The sequence below is a fragment of the Cheilinus undulatus genome, linkage group 5 (assembly GCF_018320785.1).
Source record: "Cheilinus undulatus linkage group 5, ASM1832078v1, whole genome shotgun sequence".
In the NCBI taxonomy this organism is placed as follows: domain Eukaryota; kingdom Metazoa; phylum Chordata; class Actinopteri; order Labriformes; family Labridae; genus Cheilinus; species Cheilinus undulatus.
The window spans coordinates 51,297,294-51,322,049 of record NC_054869.1 but is presented as its reverse complement, the minus strand read 5'-3'; the positions used below and the strand labels follow the sequence as shown (position 1 = coordinate 51,322,049).

The 24,756-nt window shown below is 37.5% G+C and overlaps 1 protein-coding gene across 1 annotated transcript in view; it reads left to right on the top strand.

Moving 5' to 3' along the window:
- The window catches only part of pnpla7b (patatin-like phospholipase domain containing 7b), a 47,184-nt gene that overhangs the window by 17,169 nt on the left and 5,259 nt on the right, over positions 1-24,756 (top strand). Inside the window, exons 14-33 of the mRNA XM_041787866.1 lie at positions 2,621-2,703; positions 5,317-5,466; positions 5,718-5,795; positions 8,394-8,599; positions 8,686-8,817; positions 9,730-9,853; positions 10,274-10,463; positions 11,003-11,152; positions 12,332-12,395; positions 12,619-12,787; positions 13,748-13,930; positions 14,021-14,139; positions 16,182-16,338; positions 18,954-19,070; positions 19,543-19,612; positions 19,965-20,081; positions 22,490-22,638; positions 22,737-22,889; positions 22,978-23,094; positions 24,337-24,421. Of these exons, the coding sequence (XP_041643800.1) occupies positions 2,621-2,703; positions 5,317-5,466; positions 5,718-5,795; positions 8,394-8,599; positions 8,686-8,817; positions 9,730-9,853; positions 10,274-10,463; positions 11,003-11,152; positions 12,332-12,395; positions 12,619-12,787; positions 13,748-13,930; positions 14,021-14,139; positions 16,182-16,338; positions 18,954-19,070; positions 19,543-19,612; positions 19,965-20,081; positions 22,490-22,638; positions 22,737-22,889; positions 22,978-23,094; positions 24,337-24,421 (2,613 nt within the window). The remainder of the gene's footprint in view (positions 1-2,620; positions 2,704-5,316; positions 5,467-5,717; positions 5,796-8,393; positions 8,600-8,685; positions 8,818-9,729; positions 9,854-10,273; positions 10,464-11,002; positions 11,153-12,331; positions 12,396-12,618; positions 12,788-13,747; positions 13,931-14,020; positions 14,140-16,181; positions 16,339-18,953; positions 19,071-19,542; positions 19,613-19,964; positions 20,082-22,489; positions 22,639-22,736; positions 22,890-22,977; positions 23,095-24,336; positions 24,422-24,756) is intronic.

The window sequence follows — 24,756 nt, the reverse complement described above, 5'->3', positions numbered from 1 at the left end:
AGAATAGTGGCACAATCTCAGAGGTGGAAAAACATCAGGAAGTTAAACTAGACATAAAAAACAAGGGACAAAATAAAACTGGAAGTTCAAGGGAACAACTACAAGGAAAAATGCAAGAACACAGGTAAGGAAGGATGACGAAGTAAGACATTACATACCAGAAATGCAAACTAAGGGAAACTAATAACACACAAGGAGAACAGGAACCCAGGAGTTGTATAAAATGAAAACACTTCAACTACATGGAGGAATAATAATATATAAACACAAATAGGACACAGAAAATACACAGAGGGGGAAAAAGATGAGATGAATCTAAGAGATGATTATCAGAATCCAAACTCAGAAACAGAACAAACCACGACACTGTAGTTTTCTTTTCTCTCTGCTTTTTGCCTGTGTCAGATCGGACAGCCGAAGAAAAGGGAAATGTTGAGAGAAAGTGTAGAGAAATGTTAGAAATAAAAACATTACTAGTATAAAACATTTCAGAAACAAGAGTCTACAAAGTGCTTTCACATGTGCAGAAACACACAGAAGAACGAACCAACACAGCAAAACAACTAAAGACAACAAAACAACATCAACAGAACCCAACCTTTAAAGGAACAAAAAAACCACCAACATATTTACCCCAAACAACAGAAGAACCCAGGAACTCAGCTACATTAGATAAGATTAAGAGGACCAAAGATTTAAGTGGATGTTTGCATGATTGGGAAACAACCACAGAAAACTGTAAGAGATACAAAAACAAAGGTGGGAAGAGGCAGCAAATTGGGGAAAAGGAAAATGAGAAATGATAAGAAAACAAACAATAAAAAACATCATTACAGAGAGAAATAACTCAAAACACTACAACCATAAAAACAGTATTAGCGTTTAATGTAACAATTAGAGTATGAAATGGGAAAACAATAACAGAGATACAAGCATTTGAGAGAGAAAGGCAATAATGAATAAACAAACAAAAGGAGGTAATAAGTCTGATTGGCAATTCAAGCAGTTAAAAGAGTAAAAGGTATTGAAAATTGTGCTGTTTGGTGCATATCTTCCCCCAACTCTCTCCCCATGTGTCTTTTCTCTCTGCAGTTATCCTGGCTAAATAAGAAAAAAAGGCTCAAAAATAGTTTTGGAAAAAAGCAAGGGAGAGGATGATATGAAGGAAATAATGAGATGTATTAGCAAGTAGATGAGTCTGACTTTTAAGAAGTGATTTAAAAGATGTCACTGATTCTGGGTTGTTCCAAAGTCATGGGATGTTGATGGAAACCACCCAGTCACCGTTAGTTTTTAGTTTTGTCTTTTAAACAACCAGGAGGCCCCCAACCGGGGATCTGAAGCTGAGGGCTGGCTCATTGGGGATCAATAATTCTGATAGCTTAGAGCCAGACACATACATGCTTTAAAACTGAAAAGTAAAATCTTGTAATAAATCTAAAACTAACTGAAAATCCTGTTAAAAGAAGCTAAAACTGGGATGATGGGATGTTGTCTTTTAAAACCTTGATAACACCATAAGCTCTAGGATTGTGATTTAAACCTGCTACCAATGCAATGAGGACTTTAGACTCTGTACATGGGAACCTGCTCTGAGCTCAACCAGGACCCAGTCTGCATTTTTCAAACGTGAAAATCTGGTGCACAAATAGTACATCCGTTCTTGCAAGGAGGAACATAACTTCCAAGAACATCAGCACTGAGTTAAATTCAACCAAAATGCAGTTCTCTTTTCAGATTAAGATAGCAAAAAGCCAGCTGTGGCTGTTGCTGCTGCATTACAACCATCCACCTCCTTTAAAACAGCCAAGTGCAGCCAAACAAGTGCTGTGGGTTAAAATAGTAAATCCAATGTTGAAATCAAATCAGCAGGATTAAAGCTAAAGCTAATTAAACAAGGTGACTTGTGATGTATTGAAGGCCAGTTCAGAAATACTAGAAGGCAAATGTAAATAAACCATCATCTCCAAATATTACATCAAGAAAAAAGTTTAGGATTTGGCAAGAAACTTGAATGAGTTCAGCTGTTAAAATTTGTTTGCTTTCCCAGTAATAGTAAATTTATTTAACATTTTCTACGCCAAAGAGATTCTTAGTTTTTGTTGTAGAATTCCTGCCATTACATTTATTAAGGTATGCTGTATGCTGCTTGTGGATATCATCTGAAAGTTTTGCTGTAAAAGAAGCAACTACTGATACTTAAAGCTGCCTTTCTGTTGCTGTATCCCAGTCATGTTTGTGCTGCTTAGTTGTGATGGATTGTGATTATTTCCCTGCCATTCTGTTGCTCACACTCCCTCCCTCCTTAGACATGACTGTGATCACTTGGAGTTCATTTTCAGTATGGTTAGTAAATTACGCCCCCTAGTGGCGTAATTTACTAACTGTGCATTTAAGTCCACTGGAAAGGAGAAGCTAGATATCTGACAAAACAAATACGTTATTGATGCTCCTGCAGCGGTCACCAGCTATTATAGCGTTAGATTCTATCTGTATCATTGTTGCCACTCAGACACAGTCCTATTTACGGATGCTTGCTCACCTGTACCAGTGGCTTCTTTTTATGATAAGTAAATCTAATAGTAAAGATTGTGATGACTGTCTACTTTTTGTCATGCAGGTGAAATGTCGGTCGACCTCAACAGAGTGTACGAGAGGGCTCGGGTAGCCAAAGAGGAGGCGGCATCACAGAGTCCTACAAAGGTCGGTGGATTTCTGTCTGCAGCCGCTTAGAGCTGTTAGACGGATCAGCATTTGGTTCAAGACTTTTATTTCTCTACTCCTATTCTAATAATCTTAATTTAGATTTGAAAATCCTTTAGGACCAGCCCTCATTTACAATGATGTTGAGCAGATAAAGAATATAATGCAAGAGAGACCATTAAGCAATATATAAACTATATCAAACATGTCTTAAAATAAAAAAGCACAGTATTAAGTTAAAATGACATAAAAATCTGGAATTGAACGACATAGTCAATTTCCAATTAGAGGATAAGAAATAACAATTAAGGATCTGAAATACCCCAACGAAACCAGCTCTGATGAACCTAAGGAGCCATTCGTTAGAGCGGGTGTTATGAGCTCCAGAAAGCCAGAAGAGGAAATACAAGAAAAAAGCATCCTATTAAGATCTCTGTAAAATCATGTGTGCATCCTGGTCTTGTCTCTTAGAGCATCGGTTCTCAACCTCGGGGGTTGCGAGACACAGAGAGGGGGTCACCAGATACCTTGAAAAAAACTGAGAATGTTTTTTAAATTACACTGTTGCCACTTTACACCAATTTTTGCCAAATGTCAACCCTTTTTCATCATTTTTTAACACCAGTTTTAGAACATTTTTGCCACTTAAAACCCTTTTTTTCCATTTTAAACCCTTTCCATCATTTTATCTACCTGTTTCTGCCACTTCTAAACCAGTTTTTGCCACTTTCTTTATTGTCTCTATCAGTCACTTTTTACAACCCTTTTTTGCCCATTTTAACCACAGTTAACCCATTTTTGACATTTTATACCATTCTGCCTTAATTCCACCAATTTTTGCACTTGAAAGCCATTTCAGCCGCTTTTTAATCCTCTCTTACCACTTTTTGTGCTCGTTTTTGCCACTTTAACCCAAATATATTCTTTAGAAATCCAATCTTACCACCTTTTCCACCATTTTTTGCCATTTTTAACCAATTTTAGCAACTTTTAACCCATTTAAGTTGTGTTTTTTACAAAAGTTATTTTCATTTAAAGAAGGCTATTCACTACACAAATGAATAAATAAAGATATTTGTTTCTTTGATAAGAGTGGTTATTATTCAGGTCAAATATAAAATATGGTTTTTACAGCTTAACTTCATAATAGACCATGGGTTTGCTAACCTCCATGGGCCCCCAGTTTGGCTGCACCCAGAGACCTCCCCTTTATCCCCCCTTATGGACAGCCTTGTCTGCATTATTCTTGAATGTTCATGTCTGTGTTCAGCCACCTCCAGGTACAGTGGGGGGTCCCAGGCTCTGGTGTCTTTATTTTGGGGGTTGCAGGCTGAAAAGGTTCAGAAGCACTGTCTTAGAGAGCAAAGACCATCTAACCTTACTGTAAAGGATGCAGTGATGGCAGGCTTCACCTGTTATGAAACTAAGCGCATCATCAAACTGCATCAAGAGGTTTTAAAGTTACAGCCGGGGTGCAGGTGGCCTAGTATTCTAAGGCATGTTCCATGTACGTGGACCGCCCAGATTCTAATTCGGCCAGAGGCCCTTTACCACATGTCTTTCCCCTGCTCCCGTCCCTGTTTCCGTCTCTATCCACTGTCCCCCTCGATCAATAAAGGCTCAGAAATGCCCAAAAATTAATCTTAAAAAAAAATGTTACAGCCGAAGCATGCCTATACAAAATATCACCATAATCCAGCACTGATAGAAAAGATACCTCAAACAGGGTTTTTCTACAATTCAGAGGAAGCGAGATTTATTTCTAAAGAAAAAGCCATTTTTTTGTCTAAGTTTATTTACAAAATAAGACAAAATGTTTTAATGTAATCTTCTCATCAATTAAAATGCTCAGATATTTATATACTATCACTCTTTCTATATTGGTGCCACCTTCAGTAGTTATAATGACACTTTCAGAATCAGTGCTTTTAGTCCTGGAAAAAAATTATATTTTGTTTTCTCTGCATTCAGAACTAACCTGTGTTTGGTCTGAGCAACTTCCAAATCATAAAAGCAGCTATGGAGAGAACACTGTACATTATCAGCAATGCCAAAACAAAACTGTGTCATTGGCATAAAGATGAAATTTAGAATTGGAAACCGCTGACACAATATCATTAAAATAAAGCAAGGGGATGGAAATGAAAAACTAATGCAGAAGGAGAAAAATAAAGTTGTTAACTATAAAACATGTTCTCTTTGGTGGCTCTTAAAAAAAAAAAAAATCTGTTGTCATATATTTAAAATCAAGAAACCCGAGGATACTCAGACTAAGAAACAGTTCAGAATATCTCACTATTTTTCCAGATAAAAAGAAATAAATGAATGAGAGACAAGATCCAAAAGGCAGGTTTGATTGAAAATTACACCTGGCAAATTAAATATATACCTGCTGTTTGTGATGCATGCTCACAGAAAAGAGGACATATAGACCAGATGCTGATAAATGTGTCACTTCTCAGGCTTCTGCTCTCTTTACTGCAGATTCAATTTTAGAACATTTATGCTTTATTTATTGCTAAGGATGAGCTTATAGTTTAGTGGTGTTTAAAAGGACATAGTCTTCATTGCCATTAATTTTCTCTCTTTATCCCTCTCTCTCTGTCTCTGCAGTCTATATTAAAGAAGAGCGTTACAATGCTGCAGACTCCATCTGCTGTTTATCACTACAGTGATGCTGGAGGTGGAAACGTCAACCATAATAAAGTTAATGCCATTTTCCAAGCTGCCAAAAAGGATCTGCTGCAAGTCATCCAGCTACAGGTAGAGTGCAAATGGCCTCTTTTTTTAGCTGCTGTGAGATTTTTCTAAAAAGAAAAAATCAATTTAAAATCCTTTGTTTTTTTATTACACAGGAAAAAAATAGTTTTTTAAGAGATGAATAAACTGTTTTAATGACATTCCTGCAAACTGCAAAATCAGCTGTTCCTAATCATGAACCCCTGATTTTTTAAAATAGTTATGAGGAGGTATTTCAGACAGAGTTTGCTCTTTTAATTGTAATATGCCAACAGAACCCCAATCTGCTGGAGGGGAGAGTAAATCTGCGACAGGTCAAAGCCGGCTCTGTTGTGGCCCACCAAGGAGACCAGGTCAGTCTGTGACTTCTCTTCAATGCCTATGGGTCTTTTTCCAGAAACTCTGACCCATCAACGTTTTTTCTCCTATTACACATTTTGGATTGTTTGTGGTTTTATTTTTATTCATGTTTGGAAATGATAGTCATATTAACAGATGTGTAAGTAATCCATTAAAAGGATTTCTGATTTGACTGTTTATGTGAACTCTGCCTTCAGGGTAAACGCAATTAAAGGAGAAACATCTAGAACAAAAAAACACAAGTTCAATAACTTGGAAGCCCAAGGCAGTTTTTGCTATTTTTGGCCTGCCTGTATTTTTTTTTGCAAAAATGCCAGAAGAATCACAACCCTCTCAAGCACAATCAACTTGTAGACATCTATTTTTTAAAGACAACCCGAACTATCAGATTATGTGTTCTGCAAGGATGTCAGATGAATTTATCAACAGTTACAACACCAGAAAGACCAGATACAAGAACAAAACAGAAATAGAATTTCAAAGAACTTTATACAAATCCCACCCAGACCAACAATGAACAAGCCCTTTTCACATCTGCATTTAGTTCCAACACGCTTTGTCTTTCATTAAAGAAAATATCAACTTCCTAACAAAACATAACCGAACTATCACTCTCATTTATCTCTGTAAAACAAAGTTACACTTATGTGGTTTTTCAGTGCATAAAATGCACATGAATCTCATTCTAGCATCCTCTTTTCATTATCTGGGCCATGGAGGACTATTTTCTCTTTCCTTTACGGCCTGGCAGATAACTATCTTGTCTCTTGTTGATCTTTTGGCTGGCACTGATTGGTCGCTTCCACCAGAGATGGAAAGTAACTAATTACCTTTACTCAGGTTACTGTTATTGAGTAGCTTTTTTGTGTACTTGTACTTTTTTGAGTGCTTTTCAAAATTACTACTTTCACTTGTACTTCACTACATTTTAATAAGCATTGAGTACTGAGTACAAAAAATAACAATAAAAGACAAAAACAAGGAGGTTAGCCTTCCGCCAACAAGAACATGTCCAGAAGTTTGACTTTCATAGCACACGATGGCGAGTAGTGGCGTGTCGGTTGCGAACGACCCATCTCTATGTGCCCGCTCTTTAGTGTGAAGAATAAAGGGAGGATATTTCCTCCTCACCATTCTGCCCGAGCCAGCACCTTAAAGACAATAACTAAATGACGTAACTGTTGTTGTTGAATCCATATGTGTGTGTAGCTGCGTGTGTTTGTGTGTACGACTTTTAACCAATCAGATGCAAGAACAGAAAAGCTGGAAGGGAGGGGGATGCTGTTGCTCAGTGCTTCGTGAACATTCACTTACAGAGAGAAAGAGAGGAGAAAATGTAAATTTCAGCAACCAAGAGCAATAAATTCCTTTAAATAAGGACATGTGCTAGGTTGTGTAACATATTTTTTTAAATAACAAAAGATTGTGTAAAATGTAGTCATTCTTTGATTTTTATGGTTTATTTTTTGGCGTTATGCTCCATTTAGAGTTTAAATTATTTGGGAATTATTTTGACAAAGCAGTGTTATATATTTCATTATTATTATTATTTATGTTTTAATGGAAATCACAGCAGACTAGTTGGACTGTGTTTCATGTTTAATGTAAAAACATAAAAACTTACAGCTTTCAGCATTTTTAAAAAAGTTATAGAACTGGTGCTTAATTACCTCAAATCAAGTATTGTGTAAAATCTGTGCTATTCTGAGAACAAAAGGATTTAGTCCAGCAATTTTTTATAAAAATAAATGCAGTTATATATATATATTTTTTACCCATGGATAAAAAATGCTTAATTTATCTGATTTATTAAAAGCCGAAGTGGGAGCCAAATGATCCAGATCTCTGAAAAGAGCCAGAATACCCATCACTAGTAGTGAGACAATGATTCCACATTTAATCCTAAACAGCTGTTGCATTTGACTTTATGTAAAGTCTTAACTTATAAAAAAACAACCTGGTTTTAGATTCATATTCTCTTTTAGTTAATTCATATTAATAAAAGATATTTTACTGTATCACCCCCTCAAATATCAAAAGTAGTTACTCAGTACTTAGTACTTTTAAATACCTTTTTAAAGACTCACTTTTTACTTTTACTTGCATAAATTTACAGATGACTGATTTTACTTCTACTTCAGTATATTTTATCCAAAGTAACTTTACTTTACTTGAGTACAATAGTCTAGTACTTTTTCCATCTCTGGCTACCACCAAGAAAACAACAAAGGGGGGATTTTGAGCTTTGTGATTGGCTGACAGGTTAACAGGAAGTTGTCTTTCACTTCCATCACTACTATGACCAGATTCTGGGATGTTAAATTCTTTTTAAGTCTTTCTTAGTTTACACTTGCTAAAGAGAGAAAAAAACATAAATATTGTCTGAAGGAGGTGCAGTGTTTTCAGGCATTTTCAACTGTTTTTGTCTGAGTAGAAACTTCCTTTTCTTAAAAGTGTTTCCAAAGATAATATAGTAACTGTAATTCAAACAACTCTGATCTTTATTTTTCAGCTTTTAAATTATGTAACTGACTTTTGTGTCTTCTTCAGCCATACTACTTTAATTTTCCTCCTCTCCACATCACACACAGGATGTGAGCATTGCATTCGTCATCTCAGGGTCGCTCCACGTCTACCAGCGTATGATAGACCGCGAGGAGGACTCCCTGCTGTTTGTCACCCACCCAGGAGAGATGGTGGGTCACCTGGCCGTTCTCACAGGAGAGCCGCTGATTTTCAGTGTCCGAGCTCACAGAGACTGCACCTTCCTCTCCATATCAAAGGCCAACTTCTATGAGTAAGATCAGCCACAGAGCTCTCAGTCACATTCTTGAATATGGGTTCTTCCCTCCTCATGCTGAAATCTGGGTGTTAACTTTGCAGGATAATGCGTGAGGAGCCCAGGGTGGTGTTGAACGTAGCTCACACTGTGGTGAAGAGGGTTTCACCGTTTGTCAGGCAGATCGACTTTGCTCTGGACTGGATGGCTGTGGAGGCTGGACGGGCTGTCTACCGGTATCTGAAGGCTTTGGAGTGAAATGTTTAAAAGCAGCATTTTTAGATCTGTTCTAAGCCTCCTACATTAGTTATGTAAAGAAGGATTTGTTTTCTATGTGTGCCTAAAAGAAACTGAAAGACATGTTGTAGCTTTATTAATTACTGTACACATCCTTCTTCTTCTTTGGAAAGATCAAAATTTAAAAGAAAAAGCCTAAAGGCACCAGTGTCTGCTGCCATTGTATAGGTTTACTCAGGAAAGTCGTGTTTCCTTCCAAAGCTCAAATTTCCTGGCACAAAACATCAATTTAATCCTATATCCTATTTACATGATTCATAGATCAGAGTTTATGCTTGAAGTCACCAGACTGATCACAGGGTTAAATCTCCAGTGACTGAAGATGAGAAAAGTGCCGTGTGTTTCATGTTGTGAGATTATATAATGTCATTGTCAATCAGTGAGTAGATAGATAACCTAACACAGGGGTTATCGACGTTGGGGAGACACTGAGAGGAGGTCTCCAGATACCTAAAAAAACTAAGCTATTTTTTATGTATTTTAATTCTGTTTTCAACAAAAGGATTTACATTTTAAAAGAGGGCTACTTACTACACAAATGAATTAAAATGTGTTTCTTTGATAAGAGTGTTTTTTACTCAGGTTAAATATAAAATACCACAGCTTAACTTTGCAATGGACCATGATTTTGCTGGCCCCCAGTTTGGCTGCAGCCAATTTACAAAGCATTAAGCGTAAGGTTCATGTTGTGATTATAAATCATGTAATGCAGGTGTTCATCATGGTAAAAGTGTCAGTAAACTGGGTATAGGGTGAGGAATTATTGTTATTTTATTCCATATAAATCTTCAAACATAATTTTATTATTTTGTTAACTTTTAAGTTATGTTGGATTTTATTTTGTTCTGCAGACAGAGAGACAAGTCCGACAGCACCTTCATCGTCCTCAGTGGTCGCCTGCGTTCTGTAATCGCAAAGGATGATGGGAAGAAGGAGCTGGCTGGAGAGTATGGCCGTGGAGATCTTATCGGTGTTGTGCGTAAACCAGAAACTCTTTTATGACATTTTATTTTTACATATTGCAGAATTTAGTGACATTCTGGTCACAGATGAGCTGGAGTTGTTGTTTTCCTTTATCCGCCTTTTACTATTAATAAGTACATCAAAGAATTAAGGCATCAACAGGCTCACCTGTTAGTCAGTGGTAGAGTATCATTCAGAGAATAATAATAATAATACAGTTTAGTTTGATAATAAAATACATCCACACATATCAGTCTTAAGTAAACGCAGTGCTGGATGAGTAAATGAAGCCAGGATAGTTGTGAACGGATAGCTTCTTGGAAGCTGAAAGAGTCGTGTTTATTGTTCAGCTGAACCAAATGATTCAGATCTCTAAAAAGTCCCAAAATTCCCATCACCAGCAGCATAACATCTGTTTGGTGGATTGTCCAGGTTGAGGCCCTGACCCACATGAATCGAGCCACCACAGTCCACGCCGTCAGAGACTCGGAGCTGGCCAAGCTTCCTGAAGGAGCTCTGAACTCCATCAAGAGGAGGTACCCTCAGGTTGTCACCAGGCTTATTCATCTGCTTGGTCAGAAGATCCTGGGAAACATGCAGCAGGTCAATGGACCTCTGGCTGGTAACCACATTATCTTTTTGTCAACTCATGTGTCTTCTATTGACTGAGCTTGAATTCTACACTGATGCATAAAAAAGAGAAATACTTTTCAAATGATGATCAGTAAGAACTAACAAATAAATAAGGCAACTTGTATTTGTATGTGCAAATTTATAACACAAGTTGTCTCAAACATAGATCCTTCTCTTTTACGTAACACATTTATTACACCATTTAGAATATAATGCACAGTATTAACCTATCATAAACACAGCACTCTAACAAAGTTTCAGTAGCATGGAAACTGTTCTTTAAACAGAAGCAGAACCGGACACATGTTGAACAGCCTTCACCTGAAACTGAGACAAAAAGATAGAGATGGAGCAACAAAAGGAAATGCACACAGAAAAGTGTGAAACTAGCCTGATAATAAAATGGTGAGGGATGTGCGATACATCAGTGCAGCATCAGTGTCAGCACTATTGCAACTTGGTAAGGAGCATTCACAGATTTTCTGTATCTGAACGTTTTATAATGATAAAACTCTCCTCTGCCTGCAGCTCGTAGTCTTGGTCTCCACACCCCCACTAGTAAGTGGGATTCTGGGAATCCAGCATCTAACCTGTCTACTGTGGCCATCCTCCCCGTGTCTGAGGAAGTTCCCCTCACAGCCTTCACTCTGGAGCTGCAGCATGCACTCAGTGGCATTGGTAAAGACACAAAAAAATAGAGTGACTCCCCTTATGCAGACCATGTGAGAGGCAGTGTTAATTTTTCAAAGCTATTTTTAATTTTAGTTTTAGTCTTTAAATGAAATACATTTAGTTTAAGCCCAATTTTAGTCATTTCTACCCTTTTTAGTTTTAGTCTAGTTTTAGCCGACAAAAACTCAAAACATTTTAGTCTAGTTTTAGTCCATAAAAAATCCTCACATTTTAGTCTTTACTTTTAGTAAAGCATTTATTTTCTGGTACCAAATCATGGTACTGTGTTCTCTGCACCCTGCCAAACCTGGGGTTCCTGCTTTCTACAGCTGAGAGGCAGAATAGATACAGATGCACTGCATTTTGACAGATTTACCCACAGTGGAGAAATATCACAGATTTTGAATGTCCGACAAAAACTGCATTACATTTAGTCTAGTTTTAGTCAACTTGACAAAAACTAAACTCCGTTTTTGTCAGTTTAAGTGATCACAGATCTATTTTTGTTAGTCTTAGTCTAGTTTTTGTCATGGAAAAAAAGGCTGTCCACTAATAGTTTTGGTCATAGTTTTAGTCAATGAAATTAACACTGGTGGGAGGTCATGGAATCTTTTTCATACTCAGATGTTATGGGTAGCAATATAGCTGCAAAATCTATCACTATCATGGATTTATTCCTACTGCTAAATTTTAGACATACAAACTCATTAAGCAAGCACAGCGGCTCACAAATGTGTTTACTGCTTGGGTCTGTTAGGTAGTCCATCTTTCAGAACTTTCCAGGAGTGTAGAGAACATGCAACACAGAAAGAGCAGAGCAGAAAACTTAAAGAATAGATTATTAACCAACACTTTTGCACATTCATTTTTTTAATTGCCTGTATTTTTTACATAGTGTTAAAGAGATTTTTGCACAACTTGTCCACACTAACCTCAGTCAGAAATAAAACTGTTCACTTTAACACAGATATAAAGATTAAAAAAACCTGCAAGACCACATGAAAACATTTAAATTTTGCAGGTTTAGGTAAGAAAGTCTGGCTTTGCTTTTTCACAAGTATAACTTTTGTTTGTTGTAAAATACATCGCCAACACAACATCCAAGTCATATACAAATACAATTGAAAAAAATGTCTATTTTTGATATATATGATATATATGTTGTTTTGCTTCTGCTTTCTGAAGGCCCCACTCTGCTCCTGACCAGTGACATCATCAAACAGCGACTAGGCTCTGCTGCCCTCGACAGGTACTCCCTGAGGCATTTCTAGATATGATTTCTGGCTCTTCTTTTAAAACAAGTTAGACATCACTCAACACTAAAACACATGCTACCTATTCCAAAAGTGGCATCCTGTATAATCTTTCTTTGGAAAATACTTGATTTGTGTACAAGATGATGTTTAATTGACTGTAAACAGATGATCAAATTAAAATCAGCTGATATTTGTATGTTATGATTTTTTTGAAAGTGTCCACGAGTATCGTCTGTCCAGTTGGCTCGGGCAGCAGGAAGACATTCATCGTATCGTCCTCTACCAGTCAGACCCCAGCCTCACGCCGTGGACGCAGCGCTGCATCCGCCAGGCTGACTGCATCATCATTGTGGGACTGGGTGAGCAGGAGCCCACTGTGGGTGAGGTGAGACTCAAACCCCTTTAGCTTCTGAATGGTTCTTACAACAGAAAAGTACAGGATATTAAACAAGAAAAGTCTTAAGTGTTTAAAAATTATCATCTCTTTTCTGATAAATGTTGAGGTACAACATCAAATAGCCATGCATCCATTTATTGATGTTAAATCAAAACTTTTTTTGTTTTTTTTAACATTATTTTTCAACAGTGATCAACAACGTCAGGGTTAGATCTACAACAGTGTACATATATATATATATATTTTTAATAGATTTGTTTTTGGGCCTTTTCATGCCTTTATTAGATAGAGGAGGACAGTGGATAGACTCAGAAATGGGGATGAAAGTTGGGGGGGGGGGCAAAGGGCCTCAGGCCGGATTCGAACCTGGGCTGGCTGCTTACCGGTAGGTGCGTGCCTTAATCACTCGACTACCGGCACACCCCAACAGTGTACATATATGACCAAATACATGATCGTATTCTGAGATTCAAGTCCAAATTTTTGTTGTGTTTAAAATATTGACAGACCCATAAACTTCAAAACAAATGACTTTATAGACAGTGTTTAGGTGTGTTTATGATATTTTCATTGTCCTTATTGCCTTTTCGTAATGCAGGGCTAAGGTCTTAGCTCAGATATTATTTTAGATTAGGCAAAACCAGCGAATAAAACATAGTAAGCAGGGATTTGTTATTTAAAACTGCTCTTGTTTTTTCCAGGACTGAAACATTCCTCATAAGGTTCCATAGTTTGATGAGCTCAGTTTCTGTGTTTAAAATTAAAAGGACAAAAAGGTGTTTAGGTGTGCCCACTGAAGTTACACCCTATGTTTTCAGGGTAGAGACTGCTGCATAAATCTGTTTTATAAGCTAATCACTCCTATTCCAGCCTTTGTTCATTAAAAAGACATTTCACAGCCAGTGAGTTGTTTGAAGCTACCTTCCTCTTCCGTCTGTCTACCTGTAGTTGGAGCGGATGTTGGAGGGGAGTTCTGTTCGTGCTCAGAAGCAGCTGGTGCTGCTGCACAAGGAGGACGGCCCACCTCCCAAAGGGACGGCCGAGTGGCTGAACATGCGGAGCTGGATATCCAGGCATCATCACCTATCCTGCCCTCGCAGAGTGTTCTCCAGGAGGAGTTTACCAAAGCTGGTACTCAACACCAACTCATTTCCTTTAAATCTGAAGATCCTGGCCTGGATAACTGATGTTTATTTCTGCGTGTGTGTTTGTTGTTTTCAGAGAGAGCTGTACCAGCGTGTGTTTGAAAAGTGTCCAGATCGTCATTCTGACTTCTCTCGATTGGCCAGGATCCTGACTGGAAACAGCATCGCCCTCGTGCTGGGTGGAGGCGGGGCTAGGTGCTGCACTTTTATATACACAAACATTTAACCCCTTAACGCCTGTTGTATCATTTTTGATACATACTTTTATGATACCTCTATCTAATCAATATGATCAATAAATAAAACTTCTGAATACAATCTGATAAATGATAAAAATGCCCTCAAGTGGATTATCGGTTACCAGAAATACCTAATGTATCAAATGAGATACAAAAAGTATATGTTAAATCTTATGGAAATTTTGATTTTTTGAATTTCAGTAGAAGGTTAAATAAACATTTCAGTTCTAAAAAAATTAGAATTTTCTGGCTATAATTTGTGTTTTCAGGCATTCATGGGTTAATACACTAGCACTGTTAGATCTCACCCATAGGAACAGTTATATTCATATCAACTCTAAATTCTGGATCATTTACACTTTTTAAATTAATTTGTACTTATTTGTTTACCTTAATTCACCCAAAAGTCTCATTGTGATTACAAATCTCTTTTACAGCAGTTACCAGGCCAAGGCAGCAGCCAAAGCCCCAAAGCACATTAAAAAAACAACTTAAAACTTAAAGGAAAACATAAAACAATGTAATTTTGGATTCACTTGGTACCTGAGGGTAGAAAATGCACCAACTAAAGATGATGTTTGACTTTCTTGTGCCAGTTTGTCTAACATCATAAGTCTTTGATTTTAATGGCTGTAGCTTATATTTAAATATCGTGGTCATTTTGCTTCCACAACAAGAAGCGACATTTAATAAGACAGTGACTTCTAGTTGTTTTACTCTGATCTCTTTTTTTCCATCATTGCTCTGACTTTATCTGGAGCTCAGATAAGGTAGGGGCTGTGTTCCTTTCAGCTGTGACTAGAAACATCTGATCTGTGACTCCTGAAGTTATAATATACCTGTGGTCATTGATTCTTTCCTAGCTGTCTTGATTTTTTTTCTGGATAGAGTCCTCTTTTTTTCTATAATGACTTCAGCACTGTCCTGGAGGTCAAATTATAGCTTTTTTACCCCTTTTATTATTGAAACAGTTATTAAAATAACCAAAATAAACCCTCTTGATAAACTGAGATCTACATTTAACCAGAGAGAGAACTGTTCGCTACATTGACAAATTCAAAGCAGATAGATAACTTACAAAAAACAGTAGTTTTACTTGCAGAACAGTGGAGTTGCTTGTCTCCCTGCCTGGATTTTGCTAGTTTGTTGTGTTATTGTGTTATTGTGTTGTGCTAGACCTTGGCTAATGACATGACAGAACATACAAACCAGGTGACTGGATAAGGGTATTCAAATAAATCATTTTAAAGGGCACATCTTATGCAAAATACACTTTTTCAGGCTTTTCTAACAAACATTATGTGCCCCTGGCCTGTCCACAACCCCCCCCCCAGAATAAAAAAATCCATTCCCCCTCCCCCTCTCTTTCTCCACCTTTCAGAAAATGTGTGCTGAAACAAGCAATTGTCAGATTTTCCCCTCATGATGTCATGTGGGGAGTCAGCCCCGCCCTCAGGTTCGGTTGGCCCTACCCACTCGGAAGGAAGTTCCACTCAGCTGCCAGCTGAGAGGAGGATCAGGAGAGCCACATCCATTAGGCCACATCCTTTCCTGAGAGGGGCGGATTCAGATACCTCATTAACATTTAAAGCTACAGTCACAGAAACAGCTCGTTCTGAGCAGGGCTGACACAGAGGATTTTTTAGACATGCAAAAATCCAATACTGGAGTGGTTTTTACAGAAAGGAACTTCACAGGCATATTTTGGGGACCTTTGAGACCAATATAAATATGTCTTAAAGGTGAAATATATGTGACCTTTAGAGTAAGGTAAATATACAGATATTATGATTGAGATTTTTGACTTTTAAAAGAGCAAGGCAACCAATAAGTCTGTTAAAAGTATCTTACTGCCTGCTGTAAAATTTCTATATTCTTTAAGAAAAATAGGAAAACAAAGTAAAACAACAGACTGATGGACTTGTCAAAACGATCATTTGCAATAGTATTTAATCAAAATGTGAATTTTATTTGAGATGTTTTTTGATATTCTTTCAGGGGTTGTTCTCAAGTTGGCATACTGCGTGCGCTGAATGAGGCAGGAATCCCTGTTGACATGGTGGGTGGGACTTCCATCGGCTCCTTCATGGGAGCGCTTTACGCCGAGGAGAAGAGCAACAGTCGCATGAGGGTCAGAGCTCGAGAGTGGGCTATGGTGTGTTGACTTTATACTATTATATCATATATACTCACTGCATTAGTTATAACTTGTTATTATACGGCTCATTAATGTAAATATCTAGCAAGCTTGTAGACACACTCAAAATCTGTATTTCAGAAACTACTGATCTACTGAGGCAGCCGTGTACAAGCATCTCTAGGGTTTACAGAGAACGGTCTAATATCTAAAGACGTTTCTCTGGTTTAAAGGTCTTGTTGATGGCAGAGGTCAGAGGAGAATGACCAGGCTGGTTCAAGCTGACAGAAAGGCAACAATAACATGAAAGACTTCGTTGACCACAAACAACAATTCAGAGTCAATTAAGTCAAATCAGATCACAGTTCTGTGCTAGAGTGAGGCTTCACTAAAAGAACAATATTTTCTGTTCTCAACCACGCCCATAAAAAGATAGCATTTGAAAAATGAAACAAACTCCATTTTCAAACATCTTTGCCTGATCTTTAAATAATTATTGAAGTGTCTGACATTTTTGTCTGCATATTTTTTTAACATCCATCTTTGGTTTCAGAAAAAAAAGGATTAAAAATTGAAGAGGGTCTTGAACAAGTTCTTAAAATTGTTGAATTTAATGTCAGATTTTCTGTTTATAGTATATACCCTGACTTGGAAAACTGCAAACTTAAACCACCTTTCTCCCCCAATCGAATCTGGGCTTGCTCTGCTCTGAGGTTTTCATATTGTTTTTGCATACATTAAGTCAAATGATGATAGAACACTTAATGAACAGTTTATACAATGTTTTTTTGGGTAAGAAAAACATGTATAGAGCCATTTCTTTGGATTTTATCGGTGAAACACTTCACTGGATGTTGTTTTTGGCAATGATAAATTGAGAATATTTTTTTATGTTTGTTTTGGGGGGCTTGGCTTTTCTTAATATGGGGGGGGGGGGGGTTCCAAGAAAAAATGGAACAAAAATTGAACCCTGATCTAGATCAGTGGTTTTCAAACTTTTAGGGCCAAGGCACACCTAAGATCAAGACGAAATCTCAAGACGCACCATATTTAAATGTGTAGGGAATAACCTTAACATGTAACAGTAACTTTAGTTGTTGTAGTAATGTTTGTTTGCACAATTTCCATGGCAAACCTAGACTTACCTCAAAGCATACCAGTGTGCCTTGCCCCACCATTAAGAAACATGGATCTAGATCATGTCTACATGACTTGTTGCACTGGTTGCTGCATTGCTATTGGCTGATTAGATATCTGTACCAATAAGTAGCTAAACACCAAAAAGTGGTGTGTGAGTGAATATTGGCAATATTTTGCTAAATTGTTATCAAAATATTTTAACAGTTTCACCAGTGGTTCTCAAACTGAGATCCAGGGACCCCTGGGGGTCTGTGAGTCACAGCTTTGGGGTCCACAAATTAATTCATAACAAATTATTAAAGTGAGGCCATGTCATTAAAAAGCAAATAAATGCATATAGAGACCACAGCACCATAAAACAACCATACTAAACCAGTGACTCCCACATCAGTCAGCTTTGGGCCAATAAAAACTCAGATATGATTGTGAGATATCACATAAATCTATCACTCACCATGCATCGTCTCTTTGCTCAGAATATACAGTGCTTAACAAATTTATTAGATCGCCACCCAAAGTAAGGTTTGTGCCACAGCTGCCCTAAATTAACAGCATTAGTAATTACCAAAATCATTTTTTATGTTTCTGCAATGGTTGATACACCAATATGTAGAAGCTCTTTAACCCAAATGATATTTTTAATGCTAAAATAGAATTATTTTTGTTATCCATGAATTTTCAAATTTACTGATTTACAAAAAATGGAAAAAATAGTAAAGCACATTAATATTTCTTGATTAATATGTCAAATTATAGTTATTTACTTGCATTCCTGAACAGAAAAATGAGTTTTAGTGGTTGAATGTTATGCTTGATTAATTTCTGACTTCTCAGAGAAGCCCGGTGAGCCAGCTCAAATTTAGGTGAATTCAGTTTGAAATTCCTCATTCCTGTTCAAAATGGTAAAACATGGAGAGCTGACTGAAATTGAAAGAGTCCGCATTAAAGCACTTCATGATGCTGGATGGTCTCTGAGACAAATATGACAGGTGGTCTAATAAATTTGTTAAGCACTGTATATGGTGTGCAGGTCCAGATAGCAACAATGGATGAATATTTAAGTGCGTCAACTTCATCAAGTAATGCTAGACCCAAACCAGCTAAACTGAGAGGATGTGATGGCAGCTAGCTGGAGTTTGGTTTTAATAAGAACAGTGACAGAAGACCAACATTTGTTGTGTTGTTGTGAAGCACGCAAAACTAAAGTGTCATCTGATAACAAAGCATGCAGAGTTTAAGTACAAAACAAAAGATTTTTTCTGAAGAAATGTGAGGAATACATACAGAAAATACAGCATCTAGGAGTACAAATGAGAGTTAACATATGTTTCATCAGCATGAGGGTTATGTGGAGGTCCTTGGAAAATTTTCTGCCCTGTAAGGGGTCCCTTGCCCTGAAAAGTTTTAGAATCCCTGCTCTACACCACTTCTAAAAAGTCATTTTTATTTGGTAAAATGTATATTAATCTTTCTTTAAACTGTCTTTTCTTCAGGATATGACCTCTTACTTTAAGAAGATCTTGGATCTGACCTACCCCGTTACCTCCATGTTCTCTGGAGCGTCTTTTAACTCCAGCATTAGCGCCGTCTTCAAGGGTAAACAGATAGAGGTAAGATTTTAAAATCAAGCTCTCTAACAGTCAAAGATAAAGAGGAAAAGGCATTGGTTATCTTTATTTAGAAGATTGAGGTTGTTGCAAGTCACATATCAAACTCTACGCAGCAACAGTTACAGAGTATTCAGCAGCCACTGATGAGACTTTCATGTAGGACGTTGTTGTAGGACATTGAAAAAACACTCTAATTTTTAGCTTTGGCCCCGATTAAAGCTCATGTGTGTCTAAATGAGTGAATACAAAGAGTTTACTAAAATTGCTCCAGTGGATTGTTTTAACTGTTGGAAAATACTGTTTGTTTGTTTTAGAAAGATTTTTCTTTTTCGACTTGAAGATGTTTTTTGTAACTGTAAGCCTAGAACCCAAAATATGAAAAAAGCAGTGCCCAGATTAAAAGCAAAAATAAATTAGCCCTTAGGTTTGAATAAATTATAATTTGTATTAAACTTTCTCTCTCCTCTTCCAGGATCTTTGGCTGCCATACTTCAACATTACAACGGACATCACAGCTTCCTCCATGAGGATTCACACTGACGGTCTGTGCAATTTTGAATCTGTCTTTAAGTCTCATTTTTTAATTTTAAAAGAGAAATGTCACTGTTAATGAAAAGAGGAAATATATGATTGTGCGTACAGTAAAAACAAGAGTTTGGAATAATCTGCTTAAGTGCTACAGTCAGATGTCTGACAGGAATACGCCAGTTAAAACTTAAGTAGAAGTAAAAGTACTGATTTCAAAATTCACTCAAGAAAGTACAAGTACCCCAAAACATTACACCATTACAGTAATTTGAGTAAATGTAATTAGTTACTTTCCACCCCTGGATAGAGTTTAATGTTTGTATGTTCTATAAACTTGTTAACGCTTCACTCATCTTTCAACCTCAGGATCTTTGTGGAGATATGTCCGGGCCAGCATGTCTCTGTCTGGTTACCTGCCGCCTCTCTGTGATCCCAAAGATGGACATTTGCTCATGGACGGGGGATACATCAACAACCTGCCTGGTAAGAAACTCTGACAGCATGGTACTGATCATTTAATATTCTAACAACACAGAGGAAAAGCTGTTCAAGTGGACCATCTAGATCTGTATTAACGCCTCATTTTTTAATGAGTTGCTCTTACTACAGACGTTATCAGTTGTCTTTGCAAAGCAGATGGTTTGGCCAGATTTCATGTCTGCCATTAGGCGTGTCCATTTTGCCAAGCTTCAAGTTCAGTTACTTGGCACACCATGTTCATGACTTTGCAAAATAGCCTCTTTATCATGTGTCGCTGCATGTGCTAACTGCATGCAACTTCAGTGAGCATCATCCCCACAGCCTGTGAGCGCTGGAGTGCAATGCAGCTCAGTGGCGCAAGGTTTTCCCCCATCACCCTGTTCTTATTTTCCTATTATCTTATAAACCTGTTATAGTATTAATAATAGGGGCACCACCGCTTATGCAGTTTCAGATTGATTAGGATCAATTTGAATAATATAATTATAAATTAATTAAAGTTTAATTAATTAATTTATAAAATTAATTATGAATCAATCTCATATTTCAAGTTATGAGTCCTCATGACAGTGACTCCACTTCCTGACTTAATAATGATTTCTAGACAACAACTGATGTTGTGAAGATTTATTATTAAATCACAGAAATACAATGTACAGTGCTTAACAAATTTATTAGATCGCCCTAATCCTAACCAAAGTAAGGTTTATGCCACAGCTGCCCTAGATTAACAGCATTGGTAATTACCAAAATCTATTTTTATGTTTCTGCAATGGTTAATACACCAATATGTAGAAGTTCTTTAACCCAAATGATATTTTTAATGCTAAAATAGAATTATTATTGTTATCCATGAATTTTCAAATTTAATGATTTACAAAAAATGGAAAAAATAGTAAAGCATATTAATATTTCTTGATTAATATGTCAAATTATAGTTATTTACTTGCATTCCTGAGCAGAAAAATGAGTTTTAGTGGTTGAATTTTATGCTTGATTAATTTCTGACTTCTCAGAGAAGCCCGGTGAGCCGGCACAAATTTAGGTGAATTCAGTTTGAAATCCCTCATTCCTGTTCAAAATGGTAAAACATGGAGAGCTGACTGAAATTGAAAGAGTCCGCATTAAAGCACTTCATTATGATGGATGGTCTCTGTGACAAATATGACAGGTGGTCTAATAAATTTGTTAAGCACTGTATATATCACGTATCTAATATGAATATTATGTGAGTATATAAAACTGCAAAAGACTAAATGTTTTTATAAAGGAATGATGCTAATCTAGTTTGATGGAGAGTGGATGATTTGAAAATAAAGAAAGAAGATTATTAACGGTGTAGAATTTGGGATGTAAATTTGGAAAAATAGATCTGAATTAAGGAGGATGACAAGGTACCAGGAGTGTTCTACAAGAAGATATTCTTAATTTCCTTCCACTGTCCTCACTCCCCGGACTTGTTAGCATGTTTTACAAAGTAGAGAGTGTGATGCATGAATATTGTCCATATCCATTTATAAAATGTTGTGGTCTGACTTGTGCTAACATGGAGACAAACTATGTGGCTCACAGCTATTGAAGGATAGTCAATCCGAGGCACCACACCTCCAGTTCTCCACTTTCAAAATAACAGCCTGAGATGTCATATTTGTATATGTGGAAAAACAGTCACTGTACAGGGCAAAGAGAAACATATTTAACAGAGAACAGATGGCATGCAACACTGCATGATCCAAAGCAATGTCTGACATGCAGTTAGGGCATAGGTTATAGTATTTCTAGTTGTTGTATGGTTGTAGTCATGTATGCTATACAAATTCCTAAGGCACACCTAGACTTGGCTCAAGACACACTATTTGAGAATCACTGTCTTAGTTTAAATGACTACAAGCCTGTAAACAATGGTGGCTGATGAAGAGATTCGCATAGATGCAGCTATGGCAGTAGTTCTATCACAACTGGACCACATTTCTTTATTAAAAGATGAGCAAAGAACTGCACTGAAAGCCTTTTTTCAGCAGAAAAGTTGCTCTTCTTCAGTCCAGCTTTGGTAAAAGTTAAATTTACCAACTGGCTTCCACTTTTGGAACCCCCTGAAAATTCAGTGTCAAGTTCTAAGATACAGATTACAACAATCAATGAATGACAATTAAAAAGACATCCACTATCCTCACTGTGCAATACAGCTTTTCTGCTTCATTAAGATGCCAAACTCCACTACACTGGCTGTACATAGAATGATGAAAACTTTTGCTATACTATTACTATTGCTTTGTACATTTTATGAATTGATCTGTGCTTTACTATTGACATGTATACAACTCACACAGCTAAGAAACAGACTGTAAAAATTGCTTATTTGAACCATTAAGACCTCCAGTAAACAAGTTTCTGTCATTTCTATTTTCCAGCTGATGTGGCCCGCTCCATGGGGGCAAAGGTTGTGATCGCCATTGATGTTGGAAGCCGGGATGAAACCAATCTAACAAACTATGGTGACTCTCTGAACGGCTTTTGGCTGCTCTGGAAACGCTTCAATCCTCTGGCAGAGAAAGTGAAGGTAGCCCCTAGGTTTACTGAATATTTTTTACATTCATGGAAAAAGCCCTAGAAGCAATGATTATCAGCAATCTCCATTAAACCGATTTTTCCCACCAGGTCCTGAACATGGCAGAGATCCAAACCCGGCTTGCGTACGTCTGCTGTGTCCGGCAGCTAGAAGTGGTCAGAGAGAGTGAATACTGCGAGTACATCCGACCTCCCATCGACCACTACGGCACCCTGGAGTTTGGCAAGTTTGACGAGATTGCTGTGAGTTTCAGCTTTGCTCTTTAACACCATTACCCTAATTTCTTTAAAGGTTGAATGTCACCCTAACCCTACTTCGCTGCGCCTGCAGGAGGTGGGATACCAGCATGGAAAGACGCTGTTTGATGTGTGGCAGCGCAGTGGCGTGGTGGACAGCATACTTAAGGACAGGCATCAGGAGGAGTTCCATAAGACCAAAACTGGCCATGTGAGTGCAAACTACAGACGTCACTGGTCACATATACCACAATTAAGGTGTTGATAACAAATACTTCAAATATGGAAGTTATAAATAATCCATGCAAAGATACAGACAATCATATTGTGCAGATCTGACACACAGGAATATCTGATCCTAGAACAGCATGAAGCATGTCTAAAGTAGTGGTGATGATGATGATGTCCCCCACTGGTCATATTTAGGACATGTCTGTCAACATTTTATCCTTCGCATCAGGCGCAAAGCCAGGCACAGACCACAAAGATTAAGACTGAGATACCCAATTGTATAGGGGTGTGTTCAGGAGCAGCATAAGTTCCGCTACCTTTAAGAGCGAGGTGCACCTGCAGGCTGGTGTGTTAGTATTTGTACGGCACATTTCTGTCTTAAAATTCTTGTGTGTAACAATTATCAGTCATATCTTTTATCTCTTTATATAGTATGTTATTTTAAATGCATTTTTACACTCTGGGGGTCCATGTTGGAAAGATTTCATACAGGGCTGCCTCCTCTTTAAAGGGGGTATATTGTTCAAAAATCACTTTATTGGCTTTTCTGACAAAAATATGTGACCCTGGCCTGTCCACAATCCCCCCAAGAACCAGAACCCCCTTTTTCCTTCTTTCAGAAAATGTATGCTGAAATGAGCCATTCTCAGATTTTCCCCTCATGATGTTATGTGGACAGTAAGCCCCACCCCCAGGTTTGGGTGGCCCTTCCCGCTTGGGAGAAAGTTCGCCCCTCCCCTCCTGGGGAGGATCAGGGGAGCCACATCCATTTCCTGAAAGGGGTGTGGTCAGGGGCAGAGTCTGACGGCTCGATAACATTTAAAGCCACAGACACAGAAACAGCTCGTTCTGAGCAGGGCTGAAACAGAGGGGTTTTTAGACATGCAAAAATCCAATACTGGAGTGTTTTTTCAGCAACAGACTTCAGAAGCATGTTTTGGGGACATCTGAGACCAAAATTGACTTGTCTTAAAAAGGTAAAACATGTGCCCTTTAATTAGAGGTGGTTTATGCAAACTTAGGCATGAGGGTTATAATAAAAATGTGCTTCAGTTTATGTGATTCCCAAAATGGGAAGGTTTTGTCATGTAGTTCATTCAGACAGATCTCTTTATGATGCCTATGAATATCTGTTATAATAATGCATATAAAAAGTAAGAATAAACTGAAGGTGTAGCTGATTTAAAGTCTTAAATGGCATGATGCACATTGTGTCTTTTAGGTGGTCACCTGTCCAAATGCCTCCTTCACTGACCTGGCAGAGATCGTGTCAAGAATTGAACCTGTAAAGAATGCCCTAATCGATGGTAAGGCTTTGTGAATGTTGGTGTACTCATCTTTATCTTTTCTCACAACCATTACTGTAAACTCCTTTTTAACAGATTTTCAAAAGCACGTTTACAAGTTGTCAAAACTTATCACCCCCTCTCTTGGCTTTTTTCACAGTTTAATATTTCGCTAATGACTCTCAAATCCTTGCATTTCCAGGCACCAAAATACATAAAAGACTGCCTTTACCCTTATTCTAGGAGTTATTATGATTTTAACTATTACTATGATTAGTTTTTTAAAGTCTCTAGCTGTCTAAATTTAGTATTATGACTTATTTATCTCTACAAATTTTAATTGTTTTTATTCTATT